We start from the raw sequence: 23,556 nt of genomic DNA on the forward strand, positions 1-23,556 counted from the left end.
ATAAATAAACATATGGCTGAAATGACACATAAGAAGACGAACGTCATAAATTCACTTATTTACAAATGAAAGAATCTGTGCATGAGAAACATGTAAATCCAGCCCGGGTAGAAAGGCACACGCCTCTTACACAGCGTACAACATTAATTTGCCTTCTCAGTTTAGCTTTGAACTTTAGCACTCTGACCTGAAACACAAAGACAACGGCTCAAAGCGGTTGGACGATGTGGAGGAGGTAAACCTCACAAACACCTGGAGAAGAAGATGGAGATTCAGTTCAATTCAGCTTTATTTATACAGACTTTTTTATCAGTTCAGACAAATTAAAACAAAAAATCTATCAAATGATCCAGATTAGTCCACGTTATAACACCTGTGTTCATTTAAACCAAAATAAGCTAAATCAAAATAATGACTTAGATAAGTATTAAATCTTCTCTTGATTTAATCCTCCATCCTGAGCTGCACGAGGACACAGTGGAGAGGAAACCCTCCATCAGATCCAGAACCAGGAAGGAAAACCTCCATCAGATCCAGAATCAGGAAGGAAAACCTCCATCAGATCCAGAACCAGGAAGGAAACCCTCCATCAGATCCAGAACCAGGAAGGAAACCCTCCATCAGATCCAGAGCCAGGAAGGAAACCCTCCATCAGATCCAGAGCCAGGAAGGAAAACCTCCATCAGATCCAGAATCAGGAAGGAAAACCTCTGTCAGATGCAGAGCCAGGAAGGAAACCCTCCATCAGATCCAGAACCAGAAGGAAACCCTCCATCAGATCCAGAGCCAGGAAGGAAACCCTCCATCAGATCCAGAACCAGCAAGGAAAACCTCCATCAGATCCAGAACCAGGAAGGAAAACCTCCATCAGATCCAGAATCAGGAAGGAAAATCTCCATCAGATCCAGAATCAGGAAGGAAACCCTCCATAAGATCCAGAACCAGGAAGGAAACCCTCCATCAGATCCAGAACCAGGAAGGAAAACCTCCATCAGATCCAGAATCAGGAAGGAAACCCTCCATCAGATCCAAAACCAGGAAGGAAACCCTCCATCAGATCCAGAACCAGGAAGGAAAACCTCCATCAGATCCAGAATCAGGAAGGAAACCCTCCATCAGATCCAGAACCAGGAAGGAAACCCTTCATCAGATCCAGAACCAGGAAGGCAAACCGCCATCAGATCCAGAACCAGGAAGGAAAACCTCCATCAGATCCAGAACCAGGAAGGAAAACCTCCATCTGATCCAAAACTAGGAAGGAAAACCTCCATCAGATCCAGAACTAGGAAGGAAAACCTCCATCAGATCCAGAACCAGGAAGGAAACCGCCTTTAGAACCAGAACCAGGAAGGCAAACCTCCATCAGATCCAGAACCAGGAAGGAAAACCGCCTTTAGAACCAGGAAGGAAAACCGCCTTTAGAACCAGGAAGGATGACTATCTATCCTGGACCAGTTGGGGGTAGAGGTCAGGAAAGAGGATCAACCAGCAGCAGAACTCTAATCCAGGGATTCCTGCTGAGAAAGAAGAAGAAAAACACAAAGTAATGACAACAACGTCAGATGTTTATGGAGGGTAAAGAGGGCAGAGAGGAGTCCAGTGCTTCTGGCAGCAGGACTAGAGGATACCTGAAGCCAAACTGGTAGCCAGTTCCAGAGGGGTCTGATAACTGGAACCCTCTGTCTCCCATTGTACTGGGATAAGGGGAGAAAATAATAGAAGAAAAGACAGTTTGATATCAAATGAATACGTCTTGTTTGATTTATTGTTTCTACTTAGAAAATATGACATGGGGACTTACAAAAGTACTCATCCTTGGTGTTTAACCCCTTTTTTAAATCTTAATCTGTAATTTGATTTTTTTTTTTTTTTGAGGGGGAGGGGGTATTAAAATCTTTAACCAATAAAACAAAATGTGGTGTGTGAGATGATTTAAGACTGTCATTTTTAAAAAAAAACATTTTCACATTCCTTTCCTTCAAAAGACCAGGAGTGGTGCTAGAATTACCAACTTTTTCCTTTTCACAGGCCCACAGGTGCCGTTTAGTCCCCATGTAAACGTTGACTTGTTATAAAAGCCGTTTAAACCGAGCATTTAGCGTGGAGTTGAGAGACTAACGGTACATGCTGGGAATATGTTGAGCAGCAAACGGTTACAGTGGCACGAGCGTCATCAAACCGACATTTATACGACCGTCAGATTAACGGTAGTTTATGGCGTATTTAACTGACTCCAAAAATAGGTACCACGGAAAAGCTTGTTCAAAACGTTTTTATTTTTAATTGTATTGTTATTCTTATTTGTTGTTAGTATTAATGAAAATGGCATGCAGACCAGTCACATTTATAGTTTTACATGTCCTGTTTTTCTCCGCCATATTGTTTCCTACCGCCATCACGAGAAAGTCAAGTGTAATCACGTGATGCCAGAATGTTGTAGAAAACTCAAGATTTAGGAGTCCGTGAACTTTCAGGATGTTCGTTTTTTCCTTGAAACGAAAAATAAGAAACAGAAAAAGAACACAGGTTTTCCTCAGATTGTTTCCTACATTAAAAATCGGCTAACGAAATTTCCCGACAAGTCATGTGACCCGGTGTCGTTCCTTTGGACGGTCGCGGAGCTGGAGGGGGATGCAACTGGACAGGCAAACTGGCCTCGACACAACACCGGAAGTTGTCTTTGCGTGTACGCCGTGTGACTACATGTCCGGAACTGTGTTAACCTCGTCTTATATTCTTCATTCCAGTCTGAATCTTCGTAGAGAAGCTTTTTGTCGTTTCTTATAGGAGCCAGAAGTAATTCTCCAGGCTCATTGAAGGACTTTCTAAAGCTCCCCTTCGGATGTTTCCATTCTCAGTCCAGATGATCCCACACTGCTTTGATAATGTTGAGGTCCAGGCTCTAGGAAAACCCATCCCTCCATCAGACCTGTTGAGGTCCAGGTTCTGTGGAGGATCCATCCCTCCATCAGACCTGTTTCCAGTTCTTCCAGCTCTTCTTTTCTCCCTGTTTCCCTTCCTTAAGAACGGCTTTTTGACTGGAGACCATCTCTGATGGCTGATGCAACAGTAGATGGATCAGCTGAAGGTCCAGATGCATCTTTCAGGTCCTGGTTCAGGTCTTTCTTTGTTGGGAAAGTCCTGAAAGCGACCTTGGTGCTGATTTATTGACACATTTGAAGATTCTTTTCAGAAAGCATCGAGCCACGAAGCTTCAGAAGGTTAATAAATCATATTCTGTAGTAAGTAGCAGTGATGGGACTGAACTGGCTTTTTATCCATCATTTTTAGGGCTTTGTTGTATATTGAGAAAATTTGTTTTATGTGTTTTATGAGGACTGTCAGTGTTAAATATAGAATGACTTGGTCGGTCATTTCTGATTTAAAGCAGCTCAGATTTTTTAGTTGCTTCTGAAATCTTCCTTTACGCTGGTTAATTAAGAGTTGAGGAGCTAGTTCGTCCTCAGTGTAGATATTCTGTCACTAGACAGATGTCTTCATTGTGGATATTGACTTTAAAATGTCGCAGGTTATGTTCTTTTTCATTTTATTTTTCATTTTAAAAAGCCACTCTTGAACGTCACGCGTGCAGACTGGCCCAATCCAGGGTCTTCTGTCAGTCTTTAGTGTGCAGAGTGTGCTGGTGTGGAGAGTTTTTTAGCATGTGTGACAGGCTGATATCAGTAACATCCTCCAAACCAGATCAGCGCCATCAGACTGAAAAATTAAGATTCCTCATTAATGTTTTTCAGCTTCATTGTGCTGGATGTCCTTCAGCATGTTGAACACAAGGTGGCGCCATCGTGCTGATGGAGAACAACATCCAGACTCTGCAGGAGCTCAGGTAAAACCACCAAGCAGGGCCTGCTTCATTCCTCTGGATGATTTTTATGGAAGAGCAGACATCTTTATTCGGTGTCTACATACGGAACAACTTACTTTATTATTTCCAATTATTGTTCAGTATCACACAGAAAAAGATAAAATGCTCCTTACACTCTCGTTTAGGAACAGCATTTATGTAGCTTAGTGGAGTTTTATTGGTTCATGAACTGTGGTATTTCTACTTCTGTATCCTGTATTCTGTATATAGACCAATCAGAACAGAGCTGGCTTCTTTAGATGGCAGTTTGCTTTTTAAAAAAAAAACTTTTATATTAATAGGAAATGTGGAAGAAGTTCTCCGTTGGTCTTTTTATGGGAAGGTTAAAGAGTTTTGTTAACTTTAATGCAACTCAGTCACTTTATTCTTCTACTTCACTACAACAAACAGCTGAGCGATGATTCAGGACAACATAGGAAAAAGTATTTTATTACTAAAGATCCAGGGTGTGGTAAAATATGTTAATGTCGGCCATATGTTCCCTTATATTTTTATAACAGGAATTGCTACATAAACCATACATTCAAGGTATTTTATTATATTTTCCTTTACATTAAGAATTTTCCAGCGTCAGAATCAGGGCTTTTCCACTCTAACAACAAACTTTCCACTTTCTCAGGTCCACCTGTTCACCTTCTGGTTAACACAAATATCCAATCAGCCAATCGCATGGCAGCATTTGTTCTGCTGGAGTGGACGCACTGAGGCTCAACCCGAGCGTCAGAATGAGGAAGAAAGGGATTTACGTGACTTTCAACGTGGTTCCAGTCCAAGAAGAGCCACACAGTACACAACAAGCCGGGCAGAGAAGGAAAATCAGAGAGATGCATCTAAAGACCTCAGAACATCCGGCAAGAATCACTACAGCTCGTAATCAGGACCCCAGCACAGCATGGCCACCCTGCTACAACTAACTAACTAACTAACTAACTACAACTACAAACACCCAAAGTTCAGTTATTTTAGAATACACATACATTTATACATATAGAAATATAAAAACTGAAAAATTGTTAAAAACCTGCATGTTATCATATCTAAGTTTAAAAATATTAGGTGGCTCTTTAGCATTGTAGCCGTGGTCCAGATCTGATCCAGTTTCTGCTGGGACAAGGAGGTTTTCCTTGTCTTGTTCTGATCCAGTGCCGGCTGGAACAAGGAGGTTCCTTGTCCTGATCTGATCTAGTTCCCGCTGGAACAAGGAGGTTTTCCTGGTCCTGTTCTGATCCAGTTTCTGCTGGGACAAGGAGGTTTTCCTGGTCCAGATATGATCCAGTTCCCCACTGGAACTAGGAGGTTTTCCTGGTCCAGATCTGATCCAGTTTCTGCTGGGATAAGGAGGTTTTCCTGGTCCAGATATGATCCAGTTCCCCACTGGAACTAGGAGGGTTTCCTGGTCCCAATCGGATCCAGTTCCCGCTGAAACAAGGAGGTTTTCCTGATCCAGGTCTGATCCATTTCCCACTGGAAGAAGGAGGTTTTCCTTGTCTTGTTCTGATCCAGTTCCTGCTGGAAATAGGAGGTTTTCCTGGTCCATCTCTGATCCAGTTCCCTGCTGGAATTAGGAGGTTTTCCTGATCCAGATCTGATCCAGTTCCGACTGGAACTAGGAGGTTTTCCTTGTCTTTTTCTGATTCAGTTCCTGCTGGAACAAGGAGGGTTTCCTGGTCCAGCTCTGATCCAGTTCCCTGCTGGAATTAGGAGGTTTTCCTGATCCAGATCTAATCCATTTCCTGCTGGAATAAGGAGTTTTTCCTGGTCCAGATCTGATCCAGTTCCTGCTGGAATTAGGAGGTCTTCCTTGTCCTGATCTGATCCAGTTCCCTGCTGGAATTAGGAGGTTTTCCTGGTCCATCTCTGATCCAGTTCCCTGCTGGAATTAGGAGGTTTTCCTGATCCAGATCTGATCCAGTTCCGGCTGGAACTAGGAGGTTTTCCTTGTCCTGTTCTGATTCAGTTCCTGCTGGAACAAGGAGGGTTTCCTGGTCCAGCTCTGATTCAGTTCCCTGCTGGAATTAGGAGGTTTTCCTGATCCAGATCTAATCCATTTCCCGCTGGAATAAGGAGTTTTTCCTGGTCCAGATCTGGTCCAGTTTCTGCTGGGACAAGGAGGGTTTCCTGGTCCAGCTCTGACTCAGTTCCCTGCTGGAATTAGGAGGATATCCTTATCACAATTGGATCCAGTTCCCGCTGGAACTAGGAGGTTTTCCTGGTCCAGATCTGATCCAGTTTCTGTTGGAACTAGGAGGTTGTCCTGGTCCAGCTCTGATCCAGTTCTTTGCTGGAACAAGGAGGTTTTTTCTGGTCGAGATATGATCCAGTTCCTGCTGGAACAAGGAGGTTTTCCTGGCTCAGATCTGGTCCAGTTTCTGCTGGAACAAGCAGGTTTTCCTGATCCAGATTTGATCAAGTTCCCACTGGAACTAGGAGGTTTTCCTGGTCCAGATCTGATCCAGTTCCCGCTGGAACTAGGAGGTTTTCCTGGTCCTGATCGGATCCAGTTCCCGCTGGAACTACAAGGTTTTCCTGGTCCCAACTGGATACAGTTCCCACTGGAACAAGGAAGTTTTCCTGGTCCAGATCTGATCCAGTACCTGCTGGAGCAAGGAGGTTTTCCTGGTCCTGATCTGGTCTAGTTCCTGCTGGAACAAGAAGCTTTTCCTGGTCCTGTTCTGATCCAGTTTCTGCTGGGACAAGGAGGTTTTCCTGGTCCAGATATGATCCAGTTCCCCACTGGAACTAGGAGGTTTTCCTGGTCCTGTTCTGATCCAGTTTCTGCTGGGAGAAGGAGGTTTTCCTGGTCCAGATATGATCCAGTTCCCCACTGGAACTAGGAGGTTTTCCTGGTCCAGATCTGATCCAGTTTCTGCTGGGATAAGGAGGTTTTCCTGGTCCAGATATGATCCAGTTCCCCACTGGAACTAGGAGGGTTTCCTGGTCCCAATCGGATCCAGTTCCCGCTGAAACAAGGAGGTTTTCCTGATCCAGGTCTGATCCATTTCCCACTGGAAGAAGGAGGTTTTCCTTGTCTTGTTCTGATCCAGTTCCTGCTGGAAATAGGAGGTTTTCCTGGTCCATCTCTGATCCAGTTCCCTGCTGGAATTAGGAGTCAACAAAGCCAGCTCCAAAGGTGTCAACAGTCACACACAGAGTCCGGGAAGAGGCCGGAGCGGGAAGAGGCCGGAGCGGGAGAGAGGCCTGAAAAGGGAGGAGGTCGGAATGGGAGGAGGTCGGAACGGGAGAAAGTCGGAACAGGAAGAGGACGGAACGGGAGGAGGCCGGAGCGGGAGGAGGTCGGAACAGGAAGAGGACGGAACGGGAGGAGGTCGGAGCGGGAAGAGGCCGGAGCGGAAGAGAGGCCTGAAAATGGAGGATGTCGGAATGGGAGAAAGTCGGAACAGGAAGAGGACGGAATGGGAGGAGGTCGGAACGGGAGAAAGTCGGAACAGGAAGAGGCCTGAAAAGGGAGGAGGTCGGAACGGGAGAAAGTCGGAACAGGAAGAGGACGGAACGGGAGGAGGCAGGAACGGGAAGAGGCCGGAACGGGAGGAGGTCGGAACAGGAAGAGGCCTGAAAAGGGAGGAGGTCGGGATGGGAGGAGGTCGGAATGGGAAGAGGCCGGAACGGGAGGAGGCAGGAACGGGAAGAGGCCTGAACGGGAGGAGGTCGGAATGGGAGGAGGCAGGAATGGGAAGAGGCTGGAGCGGGAAGAGGCCGGAACGGGAGGAGGTCGGAACAGGAAGAGGCCTGAAAAGGGAGGAGGTCAGGATGGGAGGAGGCCGGAACGGGAGGAGGCTGGAGCGTGAAGACGACGAAATGGGAAGAGGCCGGAGCGGGAAGAGGTTGGAGCACATTGAGTAGACACAGTTTGGGATTGACAACCATCGGTCCAACTTGTTCTCATTGGTTGTGTCTGTGTTTCTCAACATAAGGCTGCACCACGTTGCCAAACTGACCACCCTTGACCTGCAGAAAGCTGGCATGAGGAAAACATGTAGGAAAACCGTCCTCTTTCAGGGGTTTAGCTGTAGAACGTCGGTGTGGTACTTTGTACATTTCTTAATATGGTTTGAGATGGGAGGATGTGTTCATGTGGTAACTTGAGATTGTACATTTACATTCCATTTTACTCTCTGAGCTTCCTACAGACTTAAATGCTTCTCTTTTTCTCTGTGTAGTATATCCGTTCTCTACACAGCTTTTGTAAACATTTTCCATTTCTCTGGTATCTTTTATCTTTTACAGAATGATATTGATACTCTATATATGATTTGTATGTTTTCCTTTACTCTAATCATACATCGTACATCCTATGTACATGTATGATTTATATTTAAACTCTGATTTATTTATGTTTTCCTCTATTTATCTATCTATCTATCTATCTATCTATCTATCTATCTATCTATCTATCTATCTATCTAGCTATCTGTCTGTCTGTTTGTCTGTCTGTCTGTCTGTCTGTCTATCTATTACATAGAAATGAACTGATTTGTATTTGTTGTTGTCTCTTCTCATTAAAGTGGTAGACTTTTCTGCTTTATATTATACATTAGTAGTAGTAGTATTTCTTTATTGCGGACTCGTGGTCCAAAGTAGTGTGAATATAAAGAGAGAGAGAGATGTGTGTGTGTGTATACTTGGGCGTGTTTATAGTTTCAGTGATATTTGGACTAAAACTGGAAAGAAAGCTTTAACATCAGATTAGTATTGAGAGTTAACGGACACGTTATTGCGCCGGTCAGTGAGTTGAGTCGGTACCGGTCCAAGATGGCGGCGCTACGGCTCGTCAGTAGCAGCAGCGGCGTCTGTTCATCACGTCTGTGGTCCCACCCGTCCGGAGTCCGGAGGATGCTGCTTGCTGTGGGGTCAGTAGTGCGCACGCGCGGGTGTGTTTGTGTGTGAGGTGTGGCGGGGGGAGGGGTGGGGGTGATGGGGGCGCGATGCCAAGGCAATACGTCACACGTCCTTTTGCATCAAAGGCAGGGGGCGTGGCAATGCCGTGGCAACCATAACAACACGTCATCGTTTCGCATCAAAGGCAGGGCGTGTCTATAAACGGCGCGTTCTAACAGAGTTTACTCATTTGCTCTCAGGCAACAGAACGGAAACACAAGTTTTGAAAACAAGACAACATTTAGAGAAAATGGCAGTGATTATACCTACCAGATGCGGCGGTTATCGGATCGAGGAATCCCAGGACTCAGGAAGTTACGGAGAGGTGTTTAGGTGCACAAAACTGGACACGCAGGAACTTGTAGCCGTTAAAATTTTAAAGGAACAAGATCGTAATGCAGCGGAAGGCGAATATAAAATCTTAAAGAAAATCAGACAGCTCGATCCTGACAGAAACAATTTAGTTAAGTTTTATGAAGCTTTTAAACACCGTAATAAAGTCTGCTTTGCATTTGAATTACTGGACAAAAATCTATTTCAAGTTATGAGTGAAAGCGGCTTCACGCCACTGCCCATCTCTGGGATCCGACTTATAGCTCAGCAGATGTTTGTGGCTTTAAAAGCTCTAAAGAGGAAGAAAATTATCCATACTGACATCAAAACTGACAACATAATGCTTGTAAATCATCAGTTGCATCCTTTTAAAGCAAAATTGATCGATTTTGGCCTCGCTACAACGAAATCCAAACTGCCAGTGGGACAGGAATGTCAGGCTCTTGGTTACAGGTCTCCAGAGGTCATTTTAGGCGTTCCACTCGATGAAAGAATCGATATGTGGTCTCTTGGCTGCGTTTTGGCTCAATTGTTTACTTGTCAGGATCTGTATCCTATGAGTTCTGAATATGAGATGTTGAGAACCATCGTGCAGCTGCAAGGAATGCTCCCGAATCATTTAATTGTAAATGGATTAAATAGAAACAAATATTTCACTCCCTCCCAAGACTCTACTGGTTGTCCGTGGCGGCTAAAGACACCAGAGGAATATTATGCCCGCAGACGACGTGAAGATAGTCGTAACAACATAAACTCTCTAGATGAGCTGCCAGAGTTGCGTGAGATACCTAATGACCCTGAGGACCCTTTGGCTTTCATCGACCTTCTCAAGAAGATGTTGGAAATAGATCCAAAGAAACGTATCACACCAAGTGAAGCTCTTCAGCATGCCTTTATCACAAGGGATCCCATACGTCCAGAATCTAATGACTCGTGGGTCACACCACCACAATCTAACCAAGTGAATTCTGCACAGAGAGAAACGGTAAGTCCATCTGCAGACGCCATTTCATCACAGCGAGAGGCTGTTCGCATCCAGTCAAATACTGAATTTAATGACTCGTGGGTCATACCGCCAATATTACCAAGGAATCCCCAAGTTATTTCTGCACAGAGAGAAACGGTAAGTCCCTCCGCAGACGCCATTTCATCACAGCGAGAGGCTGTTCGCATCCAGTCAAATACTGAATTTAATGACTCGTGGGTCATACCGCCAATATTACCAATGAATCCCCAAGTTATTTCTGCACAGAGAGAAACGGTAAGTCCATCCGCAGACGCCATTTCATCACAGCGAGAGGCTGTTCGCATCCAGTCAAATACTGAATCTAATGACTCGTGTGTCATACCGCCAATATTTACAAGGAATTGCTAAGTTATTTATGCACAGAGAGAAACGGTAAGTCCCTCCGCAGACGCCATTTCATCACAGCGAGAGGCTGTTTGCATCCAGTCAAATACTGAATTTAACAGACAAAATGACCCAGCAGCTGCTGTCTGTCAGGAATCGAGTCCCACACAAAGCTCAGAGAATTTATTCTCTTTTGCAAACACAGATTCATGGTGTGGTGGTGAATGGAATTTCAAAGATATGTTTTTCAAGCCAATTGGCAATTTTTTTTCAAACATATCTGAGTGCTTCCCATGCTGTAGATCAAACACATGAAAGACACGAAGCTTTCTCCCACCAGACAGCAGCCCCACCACTGAAACTCTGCATTAAAAGAGAAACATCTTTATATCCAGAAAACAACATACAGAAACTTCAGCGTTTGTTCTTTGGGAAGCAGGAAAAGCAGTAATGAGAGGGGAAATAATTTCCTTTTCTTCCCATAAGAAAAAGAAGAAAACTTCAAGAATTTCAGAGTTAGAACTCAGAATGAAATCCTTAGAGTAGATTACCACGTCTCCCCACAAGAACACACCGAACCACATAAAGAAAGCTCAACTTGAACTTAAAGAAATAACAGAGAGAAAAACACAATTCTTGGTGCAAAGACTTCATTTGGAAAACTTTGAACATGGCAACAAATCTGGAAGGTTCCCGGCTAAAATCAGTTAAAAACAAACAAGGAGAAAACAACCATCTCCTCTGTCAGAGATCCAGAAAAACATCAGCCATGACCCGAAAAAACAAATAACTGTTTAAAAAAACAAAAAAAGAATAAATAAATAACACTTTTATTTATTTATTTTACTGCTTAAAAAACAAACAAAAAAACAAACAAAAGAATAAATAAATAACACTTTTATTTATTTATTTTACTGCTTAAAAACAAACTAAAAAAACAAACAAAACAATAAATAAATAACACTTTTATTTATTTATTTCACTGCTTAAAAAACAAACAAAAAACAAACAAAAGAATAGATAAATAACACTTTGATTTATTTATTTTACTGCTTTAAAACAAACAAAAATAACTGTTTAAAAACACAAAATAAAAACAAACAAGGAGAAAACAACCATCTCCTCTGTCAGAGGTCCAGAAAAACATCAACCACAGCCCAAAAAACAAATAACTGTTTTAAAAAACAAAATAAAAACAAACAAGGAGAAAACAACCATCTCCTCTGTCAGAGGTCCAGAAAAACATCAACCACAGCCCAAAAAACAAATAACTGTTTAAAAAAACAAAATAAAAACAAACAAGGAGAAAACAACCATCTCCTCTGTCAGAGATCCAGAAAAACATCAACCACGACCCGAAAAAAACAAATAACTGTTTAAAAACACAAAATAAAAACAAACAAGGAGAAAACAACCATCTCCTCTGTCAGAGGTCCAGAAAAACATCAACCACAGCCCAAAAAACAAATAACTGTTTTAAAAAACAAAATAAAAACAAACAAGGAGAAAACAACCATCTCCTCTGTCAGAGGTCCAGAAAAACATCAACCACGACCCGAAAAAAACAAATAACTGTTTAAAAAAACAAAATAAAAACAAACAAGGAGAAAACAACCATCTCCTCTGTCAGAGGTCCAGAAAAACATCAACCACAGCCCAAAAAACAAATAACTGTTTAAAAAAACAAAATAAAAACAAACAAGGAGAAAACAACCATCTCCTCTGTCAGAGATCCAGAAAAACATCAACCACAGCCCAAAAAACAAAAAACTGTTTAAAAACACAAAATAAAAACAAACAAAAGAATAAGCAAATAACACTTTTATTTATTTCTTTTACTACTTAAAAACAAACTAAAAAAACAAAGAAAAAAATAAATAAATAACACTTTTATTTATTTCTTTTACTGCTTAAAACAAACTAAAAAACAAACAAACAAAAGAATAAATAAATAACACTTTCATTTATTTATTTTGCTGCTTAAAAAACAAACTAAAAAACAAACAAAAAAAGAATAAATAAATAACACTTTTATTTATTTATTTTACTGATTTAAAAACAAATTAAAAAAACATACAAAAGAATAAATAAATAACATTTTTATTTATTTCTTTTACTGTTTAAAAAAAAACTAAATAAAAAAACAAACAAAAGAATAAATAAATAACACTTTTATTTATTTATTTTACTGCTTAAAAACAAACTAAAAAACAAACAAACAAAAGAATAAATAAATAACATTTTTAATTATTTATTTAACTGCTTAAAAAACAAACTAAAAAACAAACAAACAAAAGAATAAATAAATAACACTTTTATTTATTTACTTTACTGCTTAAAAAACAAACAAAAAACAAACAAAAGAATAAATAAATAACACTTTTATTTATTTATTTTACTGCTTAAAAAACAAACAAAAAACAAACAAAAGAATAGATAAATAACACTTTTATTTATTTATTTTACTGCTTTAAAACAAACAAAAAAACAAACAAAAAACAGAATAAATAAATAACACTTTGATTTATTTATTTTACTGCTTTAAAACAAACAAAAAACAAACAAAAAACAGAATAAATAAATAACACTTTGATTTATTTATTTTACTGCTTAAAAACAACCTAAAAAAACAAACAAAAAATAATAAATAAATAACACTTTTATTTATTTATTTTACTGCTTAAAAACAAACTAAAAAACAAACAAACAAAAGAATAAATAAATAACATTTTTACTTATTTATTGTACTACTTAAAAAACAAACAAAAAAAACAAACAAAAGAATAAATAAAGAACACTTTTATTTATTTTACTGCTTAAAAAACAAACTAAAAAAACAAACAAAAGAATAAATAAATAACATTTTTATTCATTTATTTTACTGTTTAAAAAACAAACTAAATAAAAAAACAAACAAAAGAATAAATAAATAACATTTTTATTTATTTATTTTACTACTTAAAAAACAAACTAAAAAACAAACAAACAAAAGAATAAATAAATAACACTTTTATTTATTTATTTTACTGCTTAAAACAAACTAAAAAACAAACAAACAAAAGAATAAATAAATAACACTTTCATTTATTTATTTTGCTGCTTAAAAAACAAACTAAAAAACAAACAAAAAAAGAATAAATAAATAACACTTTTATTTATTTATTTTACTGATTTAAAAACAAATTAAAAAAACATACAAAAGAATAAATAAATAACATTTTTACTTATTTATTTTACTGCTTAAAAAACCAAAAAACAAACAAACAAAAGAATAAATAAATAACACTTTTATTCATTTATTTTACTGCTTAAAAAACAAACTAAAAACCAAACAAACAAAAGAATAAATAAATAACACTTTCATTTATTTATTTTACTGCTTAAAAAACAAACTAAAAAAACAAACAAAAGAATAAATAAATAACACTTTTATTTATTTATTTTACTGCTTAAAAAACAAACTAAAAAAACAAACAAAAGAATAAATAAATAACACTTTTATTTATTTATTTTACTGCTAAAAAACAAACTAAAAAAACAAACAAAAGAATAAATAAATTTTATTTATTTATTTTATTGTTTAAAAACACAAAATAAAAACAAACAAGGAGAAAACAACCATCTCCTCTGTCAGAGGTCCAGAAAAACATCAACCACAGCCCAAAAAACAAATAACTGTTTAAAAAAACAAAATAAAAACAAACAAGGAGAAAACAACCATCTCCTCTGTCAGAGGTCCAGAAAAACATCAACCACAGCCCAAAAAACAAATAACTGTTTAAAAAAACAAAATAAAAACAAACAAGGAGAAAACAACCATCTCCTCTGTCAGAGATCCAGAAAAACATCAACCACAGCCCAAAAAACAAAAAACTGTTTAAAAACACAAAATAAAAACAAACAAAAGAATAAGCAAATAACACTTTTATTTATTTCTTTTACTACTTAAAAACAAACTAAAAAAACAAAGAAAAAAATAAATAAATAACACTTTTATTTATTTCTTTTACTGCTTAAAACAAACTAAAAAACAAACAAACAAAAGAATAAATAAATAACACTTTCATTTATTTATTTTGCTGCTTAAAAAACAAACTAAAAAACAAACAAAAAAAGAATAAATAAATAACACTTTTATTTATTTATTTTACTGATTTAAAAACAAATTAAAAAAACATACAAAAGAATAAATAAATAACATTTTTATTTATTTCTTTTACTGTTTAAAAAAAAAACTAAATAAAAAAACAAACAAAAGAATAAATAAATAACACTTTTATTTATTTATTTTACTGCTTAAAAACAAACTAAAAAACAAACAAACAAAAGAATAAATAAATAACATTTTTAATTATTTATTTAACTGCTTAAAAAACAAACTAAAAAACAAACAAACAAAAGAATAAATAAATAACACTTTTATTTATTTACTTTACTGCTTAAAAAACAAACAAAAAACAAACAAAAGAATAAATAAATAACACTTTTATTTATTTATTTTACTGCTTAAAAAACAAACAAAAAACAAACAAAAGAATAGATAAATAACACTTTTATTTATTTATTTTACTGCTTTAAAACAAACAAAAAACAAACAAAAAACAGAATAAATAAATAACACTTTGATTTATTTATTTTACTGCTTTAAAACAAACAAAAAACAAACAAAAAACAGAATAAATAAATAACACTTTGATTTATTTATTTTACTGCTTAAAAACAACCTAAAAAAACAAACAAAAAATAATAAATAAATAACACTTTTATTTATTTATTTTACTGCTTAAAAACAAACTAAAAAACAAACAAACAAAAGAATAAATAAATAACATTTTTACTTATTTATTGTACTACTTAAAAAACAAACAAAAAAAACAAACAAAAGAATAAATAAAGAACACTTTTATTTATTTTACTGCTTAAAAAACAAACTAAAAAAACAAACAAAAGAATAAATAAATAACATTTTTATTCATTTATTTTACTGTTTAAAAAACAAACTAAATAAAAAAACAAACAAAAGAATAAATAAATAACATTTTTATTTATTTATTTTACTACTTAAAAAACAAACTAAAAAACAAACAAACAAAAGAATAAATAAATAACACTTTTATTTATTTATTTTACTGCTTAAAACAAACTAAAAAACAAACAAACAAAAGAATAAATAAATAACACTTTCATTTATTTATTTTGCTGCTTAAAAAACAAACTAAAAAACAAACAAAAAAAGAATAAATAAATAACACTTTTATTTATTTATTTTACTGATTTAAAAACAAATTAAAAAAACATACAAAAGAATAAATAAATAACATTTTTACTTATTTATTTTACTGCTTAAAAAACCAAAAAACAAACAAACAAAAGAATAAATAAATAACACTTTTATTCATTTATTTTACTGCTTAAAAAACAAACTAAAAACCAAACAAACAAAAGAATAAATAAATAACACTTTCATTTATTTATTTTACTGCTTAAAAAACAAACTAAAAAAACAAACAAAAGAATAAATAAATAACACTTTTATTTATTTATTTTACTGCTTAAAAAACAAACTAAAAAAACAAACAAAAGAATAAATAAATAACACTTTTATTTATTTATTTTACTGCTAAAAAACAAACTAAAAAAACAAACAAAAGAATAAATAAATTTTATTTATTTATTTTATTGTTTAAAAAACAAACAAAAAACAAACAAAAGAATAAATAAATAACACTTTTATTGACTTTACTGTTTAAAAAAACTAAATAAAAACAAAACAAACAAAAGAATAAATAAATAACACTTTCATTTATTTATTTTACTGCTTAAAAAACAAACAAAAACAAACAAACAAAAGAATAAATAAATAACACTTTTATTTATTTATTTTACTGTTTAAAAAACCAACAAAAGAATAAATAAATAACACTTTTATTTACTTTACTGTTAAGAAAACCAAATAAAAACAAAACAAACAAACGAATAAATAAATAACACTTTTAGAGATTTCTATAAAACTTTATATAAATCACAACTAAACACATTAGAGGAGAATATTGAATTTATTGAAATTCATATTGAATTTCGTAGTAACGTGTGTGTAAGTTGTGTGACCAGAGTGGCTAAAAGGTGGCAGCACACAGTGCAGGTTTCAGCTAAATATACACGGGAAAATGCAGAGAAACATAATGTAACTTAATGCTTCACTTTTACCAACTAACAAAGCAAACTTATTTTCCCATGCACCCTGCTACACTAACCTGCCCCCTAACACAGACAGAGAGCCAGCCTTCAGCCTGGTGCACACACACTTTTAAATCTTATGAGATGTTTTATCTGATCGAGACCTCATAGTGAAGATAAAAAAATCCCTTTTGATCGTAGTGTGTGTGGTGGCTCCAATAATCTAATCACAGAACAACACACACAACACCCACTTTAGATCATGGCCTATTATAATTAAAATCATGTAATTATAACCTTACATGTTAAGTTTACACGACTACAATGTTCTGTAAAACCTTGTAATTCAGTATATTTTTCTAAAATATTTCTAATTCAGTGTGAGAAAGGATTGCTTCACAATGTAGATTTCTTTCAACATGAGTCTTCATCTCCAACATGATTCTTTACATTCTTTCAACAACATCAGAATCTCTTTTCTGTTCCAATTAGTGTTCACAGATATTCAAACCTTAAAAATAAAAAAAGAATAAATATAATATTAAATATTAAATAAAAATAACTCCTCCCTGAGCAGCCACCTTATCGTGGTGGAGGGGTTTGCGTGTCCTGATGATCCTAGCAGCTATGTTGTCGGGGGCTTTATGCCCCTGGTAGGATGACCCATGGCAAACAGGTATCTAGGGGAGGGACCAGACAAAGCGTGGCTCAAAACAGCCCTGTGCTGATGAAAAAACATGGACGCAGGCTTCCCTTGCTTAACGTGGTTCACCGTGGCCCCCCTCTGGAGCCAGGCCGGGAGGTGGTACATGGAGGCAAGTGCTTGGTGGCTGGGTCAAAAGGCAAAGCTCTCGATTTACCAGTCGATCTACGTTCCTACCTTCACCTATGGTCACCAGCTGTGGGTAGTGACCGAAAGAACAAGATCGCGAATACAAACTGAAATGAGTTTTCTCCGCAGGGTGGCCGGGCTCTCCCTTAGAGATAGAGTGAGAAGCTCGGAGGGAAAATTATGTAAAGTTAAAAAAAAAAAAAAGTCCCTGGTTTTTTCAACCTAATGATAAGAAAGATAAATTAGGTTGGAAACCCCTGATGTTAGTAAACCAAAAGTTACTGTATTTTCTTTATATAGCCGCAGGCCTTCTTTTAAAGGAAAGAGACATTTTGCATTTAACAATGCGATTAATCGCGATTAAAAATGTTATCGTTGCCCAGCACTAATATATATAATAATGTATATTCTAACTTAACAGAACTTTGGGTGTTGGGTATATATATATATATATTGTTGTGAATTCTCCAAGTGACAGACTTGTGTTTTATGCTGAAGGAAGTGTTTTTCGTTGTACTAGTTAGAGTAGTTCCGCTTCCGGTTCGCCACGTAGTTCTTACGATGCGTTCAGCGCTTTAAGCAGTCCTTGATTACGTAAGTTATGTTCATATCTGAAGAAAGTAGGGCATGAATATGACCTGGTATGACTGCTAGTGTTGTTTCGTCGGATACATGTTTACACTTGTGTGTATGTGAGTTGCGGCCGATGTTATGTTGTGGATCAGCCGTTAGCTATGTACCGTAGCTGCTAACTTCCGGTTCCGCGTTCTTCCTACGTTGTGGGCCGTAATGATGTCAATAACCTGTTATGTGATAAGAGATTGTGACCAGTACCTCCACTTTCTGTTGTATTCCAGAAACTGCCTAAAACAGCCTACCCTGTTTATCCTGCTTTCACTGCCATCCATTGCCTGTCCACGCTGCATGTACATGCTGTTCACCTGCGTGCCTACGGCTGTAATAAAGTGTCAAACCTTCTTCAACGACTCGTCAGCTTTCTAATCGAAGCCCTGCAGCGGGCGGTAAGATTCCGGAATCAGCAACCGGGGGTCGTAACTTCCCCACATATATATATATATATATATATATATATATATATATATATATATGTATATGTATAATAGAATAGAATAGAAATACTTTATTAATCCCTTTGGAGAGTCCTCAGGGAAATTTGGGTACCAGCAGCAATACAACACCAACAGTAAAGCAGGACAAGCACAAGACACAATAAATACAGGTGCAAAGCAAAATAGAGGCAACAAGTTGCAAGAAAAGTACAAATAGAATCCAATAAATAACAATAAGATAAGGTAAATAAAACAATATAAACAAGCATTGCACACAGTAGAGGTGGAACAGATTCCCAGTTCACTATTGCACGTATAAGTTATAGCAACTGTTTGTATGGGTTATTGTGCATGTGTTGTATCAGGCGGACTGCACACCTCCCTCTCCCCCCTCCTTCTCCCCTTCCCTCTCCCCCCTCCTTCTCCCCCTCCTGCCTAATGCAGAGTTGTACAGTTTGATGGCTCGGGGGACAAAGGAGTCTCTGAGCCGGTTGGTCCTACTCTTGGGGAGGAGCAGCCTGTTACTGGTCAGGCTTCTCTGTGCACTGATGACAGTGTGCAGAGGGTGACTGGCATCATTCACAAGAGCCAGTAGTTTTTTTTAGTGATCTCCTCTCTGCCACTGTCACCAGGGAGTCCAGCTTCATACCAACCACAGAGCCCGCCCGCCTGATGAGTTTTTCCAGCCTGTTAGCACACCTTTTTGTCATGTTACCCCCCCAGCAGACAACAGCATAAAAAAGCGTACTAGCTAACACAGACTGATAGAACATCCACAGGAGTTTCCTGCAGATGTTAAAAGATCTCAGTCTTCGCAGGAAGTACAGACGGCTTTGGCCCTTCTTGTACAGGTGATCTGTACAGCATGTCCAGTCCAGCTTGTTATCCAGCCACAACCCGAGGTACCTGTAGTTGTCTACAATCTCCACCTTGTCGTCCCTGATGGTCACTGGACGTGGTTGTGGGCTGGACTTCCTGAAGTCAATAACCAGCTCCTTAGTCTTTGAGGTGTTAAGCTGGAGATGGTTCATCTGACTCCAGGTGACAAAGTCACTGACCAGATTCTTGTACTCATCCTCTCCATCATCCCTGATACACCCCACGATGGCTGTGTCATCTGCAAACTTCTGGATGTGACATATACACACACCCTAACTTAACAGAACTTTGGGTGTTTGTAGTCTCCACTGACCCTGATGGGCAGATGCAGATGCTTCATCAGGGACAGAAACTCTGTGTTTGTGTGTCCTTATCTGTCTTTTGTCTAATATTTAAAATACCTGAGAACTTCATCCTTCTCTGGAGGAGCTCAGTCAGACTGACAGCAGATTGTAGCTGGTGCACATCATCTGCTGGAAGCACATGCAGACATGAAACTATGTGAATAGTGAAGTGACTTTGAGTTAAATTGGTACTAATGAAGCCACCTCTGCCTCAGAACGGATCCACTTTTCCATCTGCAGCTTTTGGAGAGACAAAGCTGTAATTTCAGAGCCTGCAAATACTTCACAGGAAATGTTTGTGGTAAGCCAAGGAAACGTCAACCTCTGCAGAGTTCCTCTGAAGCTTTCATGACACGTAATTTCCAGCTTTCAGCCCTGCTGTTTGCTGGAGGTACTGCAGGTCACCTCTCTGAGTGCTCCCCCATGTGACAGGTGAGTTTCCCCCTCAGGAGCGACACCTGTTTGCTGTTTCTCAGCTCGAGCAGAGCTTGGAGACGAGGCAAAAGCAGTCATTTATAAGAAATCTGAGCCTCTGGTGAAAGAAGCCTCAGCTGCCGTTGAGTCCAGGACTGAGTGTTCTGGCCCGAGAGGGTGAAAAAGAGCTGCCAGGACCAAAATAACGGAGCTCTCCCAGGTCTCTAACAGCAGCCAGAAGCTGCTTCTCTGTTTGGAGCCGTAAAACGTCCTGAGGAATGGTCATCTCAGCCTCCTGCTAGGCTGGAGTGTCTGATGGCGGCACCAGGCCAGAGGCAGGATACACCTGGATTACCCAGCATGCCTGGAGGAAGCTGGAGAAAACCCACTCAGAAACAGTAACTAGCCGGTTGTTTTCCAGGAGAAAGTGTGAATGCTGAATGATTTTAGACGAATTTGCTGAAACGCTGAATAAATGTATTTGAAGAGCTGACTTGTGATAAAAGTCCTACTTCAGACAATGATTTTTATCATTGTTATTATTTCCGTTTTCTGAAACTGCTGAAGGGAAAATGCAAACTGAAAGTGCAGGAATCCATCTTTAAGCCTCCTTATTTATTAAACCCTCACATGTATCGACACAGTTTTCCCACCACAGGAACAACAAGGCATCAAACTCACGAGACCCACGTTTGTTTCTTTGCATTAAAACTCTGGAGATTAGAGCAAGTTAAAGGCAGAATCTGTAGGATTTTCAATATAAATTCATGTAAAAAATAACAAATACCATAATTAGAAAGTTTAAAAACATGTCATTTGCCATCATTTCATATGTGATATTTTATGAAATTACAAAGTTATTGGTTCTTTTTAAACTTTTTACGGTCCGTAAAAGTTGTAGTACCTTTTTTCCACCAGTAGAGTGAGTATAAGACAATTTATAGCAGAGCAGCTCGAATGTACAGCTCAGAAGCGATTCCTACATTAGTTGAGAGAAAGGGAAGAAGAGGTGGAGCTTCGCACAGTGGCAGTGTTTCGACTGAATTGCCTCACCAATCTTCACGTGAATTTGTGAGAGCAGAGCTTCCAGAGAAGTTTAGATAAATTGACCTTGGCTTGTCTATTTGATATAAAGCATGGATGAAACCACTTCAAAGCGACCAATATCACCGCCAGAGTTAGCTTCTGGTAAGAAGAAAAAAGTACGCTACGAGTCACAAAAGCTATATGACAAGAAGCGTGGGAAAACTAGAATAAATATCGGCGTCGCCTTCACGCGCTGGAGACAGCTTCGTAACAACAAAGGACTGAAGTCTGACGCAGAGTTGGCAACATTTCTTCTCGACCGGTAAGTATGAACTTTCACACAGTTAGCAGTTAGCTGTAACCAAGAGGTCGTAATTAAAATGGTTCGATGCTAAGTTTTATGGTTAATGGGTCCTCCTCGGTTGTATAGCCTGCTGTTACGTTGTTCTGTGAGTACAAACGTTATATTGTCCCTCAACTTGTAGATAAACGGTGATATGACCATTAGCCGCCGTGTTAGGCGTTGTCATGACTACAAAGGTAGTTCTCCTACAACGAAGAAAGACGATGACATGTAACAATGTGCGACCATGGACCAACAATTTATTGTGTGCGACTGTCTGTATATTCATTTTTTTTATTATTCCCTCCTTACCCAAACTCAGAGTATAAAAACACATTGATAAAAAGTCAAGAGAAGCGGGGAGGGGGAGGGGGTCTTACAGCCGGCACGTTAGACATCTCATATGGCGAAGAACGACACAGACCAGAAGCAAGGAAACAGAAACTGATTGTAAAACATGGTATATGTTGGACTTAATCCATGTATTTTCTTCATTAATGTAATATTCTTTTAATATGTCAGAAAAAAATTAAGCAGAAAATCTGGATAAGAGGTGAAGATGTTTGTACTGCTGCTGTCCCCGGTCTGTGTCACGTGACCTGCACTGGCCGCGAACAGGTCTCTCGCAGAAGTTCAGCAGTGGCTAACCGGTTTGATAAAAGCATGAATACATCCAACACCACGCAGGTCTGGAATAAATGTAATAAAACCCACAAATAAGAAACCTGGATCTATTTTAAGCTGTAATACAACTCAGAAATTATTACAATGACGGCAAATTCCGCTAGTGCACTTTCGCGTGATGGACATGATGTTCTCTACTAACACTGGAACTGCTCCTTGATGGCCCGCTACTGTTTCAATATTCCTAGGAGAGCGTAAAAAACGTTTTGGCTGGTTGAAGTGTTTTCCGACGCGCTCTCTATCAGCTGACGGAAGTGTGGTCATCTGTGTGTGCGCGTATCATGCGTGTGGCATCAGGGTGGAACTTGGAGCGACAGAGCGCATATATCACATGCCGTCAATGTTTTGATCATAACACAGTGTCTGTGTTTTATTATCAAAAGACTTTTTTTCACTGTATGAACACACATCCTTTTCCTTCTCTGGATACATCCTGAGTAAAGTTTGGTTTGGTCTGTGTATCTCACTTTCCTAAATGCTTAGTGCAAAGCGTCACACGTGAGGTCACAGGCTCAGCAGGTATGTCCTAGCTACATTCATACTGCGCGTCTTGACACTCACATCTACTTATGGCAGAAATGAGATTTGCTTGCTTGGTTGTTCACATTTTCTGTTATTTCAAAACGGAATTGACATTGAGACATCTGCTAACTTGCACTATTATTTACAGTATGTCACTTTTTTGTGAAGTGCAGAAACATTCTATCTACTTTAGTCAGTCATTTCTGTTTCCTTTTTTTTTATAAGATTTGAAAAAGGTCCTCAAACATCAACGCCAATGAAGAGAGGTGTTTGGCACGCAGACACCATATCAAGCATTGCATCAAGTGATACAGACGAGTAAGTGTAACACAAGATGTATATCATCTTCATATAATTTGAATTTACCAGGATGTTTTCACCCCTGTCTATCTGTTTGTGAAATTAATTTCTCCATTAATACTGGGCATATACCGATGAATCATTGCATGTAGGTAGACACTGACCCAAAATGGAAGAGATAAGAGTTTGCAGCTAATGTGTCACCAGGCTGCAAACATGTTATCACACCACACCCTTGCTATCTATCTATCTATCTATCTATCTATCTATCTATCTATCTATCTATCTATCTATCTATCTATCTATCTATCTATCTATCTTTTGTGAAGTGAAATATTCCATCAGTCACTTTTTAAAGTCTTGATATTATGTGAATTGCAAGTTGTTATAGGTGCACACACTGTTTATACACTGTATCATAATTGCATTTTTTAATTCCTAAGGCAAGGAGACAAGGCAACATCGGAACTTGCAAAAGCAGACACAACAAAGCCTCATGGAT

General features: G+C 38.0%; 1 protein-coding gene and 2 long non-coding RNA genes across 3 annotated transcripts in view; all 3 read left to right on the plus strand.

The window, feature by feature from the left end:
• Positions 1–2,960: 2,960 nt before the first annotated feature.
• Positions 2,961–4,781, plus strand: LOC121657191. Its single transcript, XR_006013526.1, has 3 exons — positions 2,961–3,221; positions 3,753–3,844; positions 4,503–4,781. It is a non-coding gene; the product is annotated as an uncharacterized LOC121657191 (long non-coding RNA).
• Positions 4,782–5,463: 682 nt separating this feature from the next.
• LOC121657196 lies at positions 5,464–6,103 on the plus strand. Its single transcript, XR_006013531.1, has 3 exons — positions 5,464–5,496; positions 5,770–5,814; positions 6,087–6,103. It is a non-coding gene; the product is annotated as an uncharacterized LOC121657196 (long non-coding RNA).
• Positions 6,104–19,654: 13,551 nt separating this feature from the next.
• LOC121657163 overlaps positions 19,655–23,556 on the plus strand; it is a 9,202-nt gene continuing 5,300 nt past the window's right edge. The window contains exons 1-3 of the mRNA XM_042012555.1: positions 19,655–21,527; positions 22,980–23,072; positions 23,498–23,556. The exon at positions 23,498–23,556 is cut by the window's right edge and continues 19 nt beyond it. Coding sequence (XP_041868489.1) covers positions 21,316–21,527; positions 22,980–23,072; positions 23,498–23,556 — 364 coding nt within the window. The 5' untranslated portion in view covers positions 19,655–21,315. The remainder of the gene's footprint in view (positions 21,528–22,979; positions 23,073–23,497) is intronic.

The sequence above is a fragment of the Melanotaenia boesemani genome, chromosome 17 (genome assembly GCF_017639745.1).
Source record: "Melanotaenia boesemani isolate fMelBoe1 chromosome 17, fMelBoe1.pri, whole genome shotgun sequence".
Lineage (NCBI taxonomy): Eukaryota > Metazoa > Chordata > Actinopteri > Atheriniformes > Melanotaeniidae > Melanotaenia > Melanotaenia boesemani.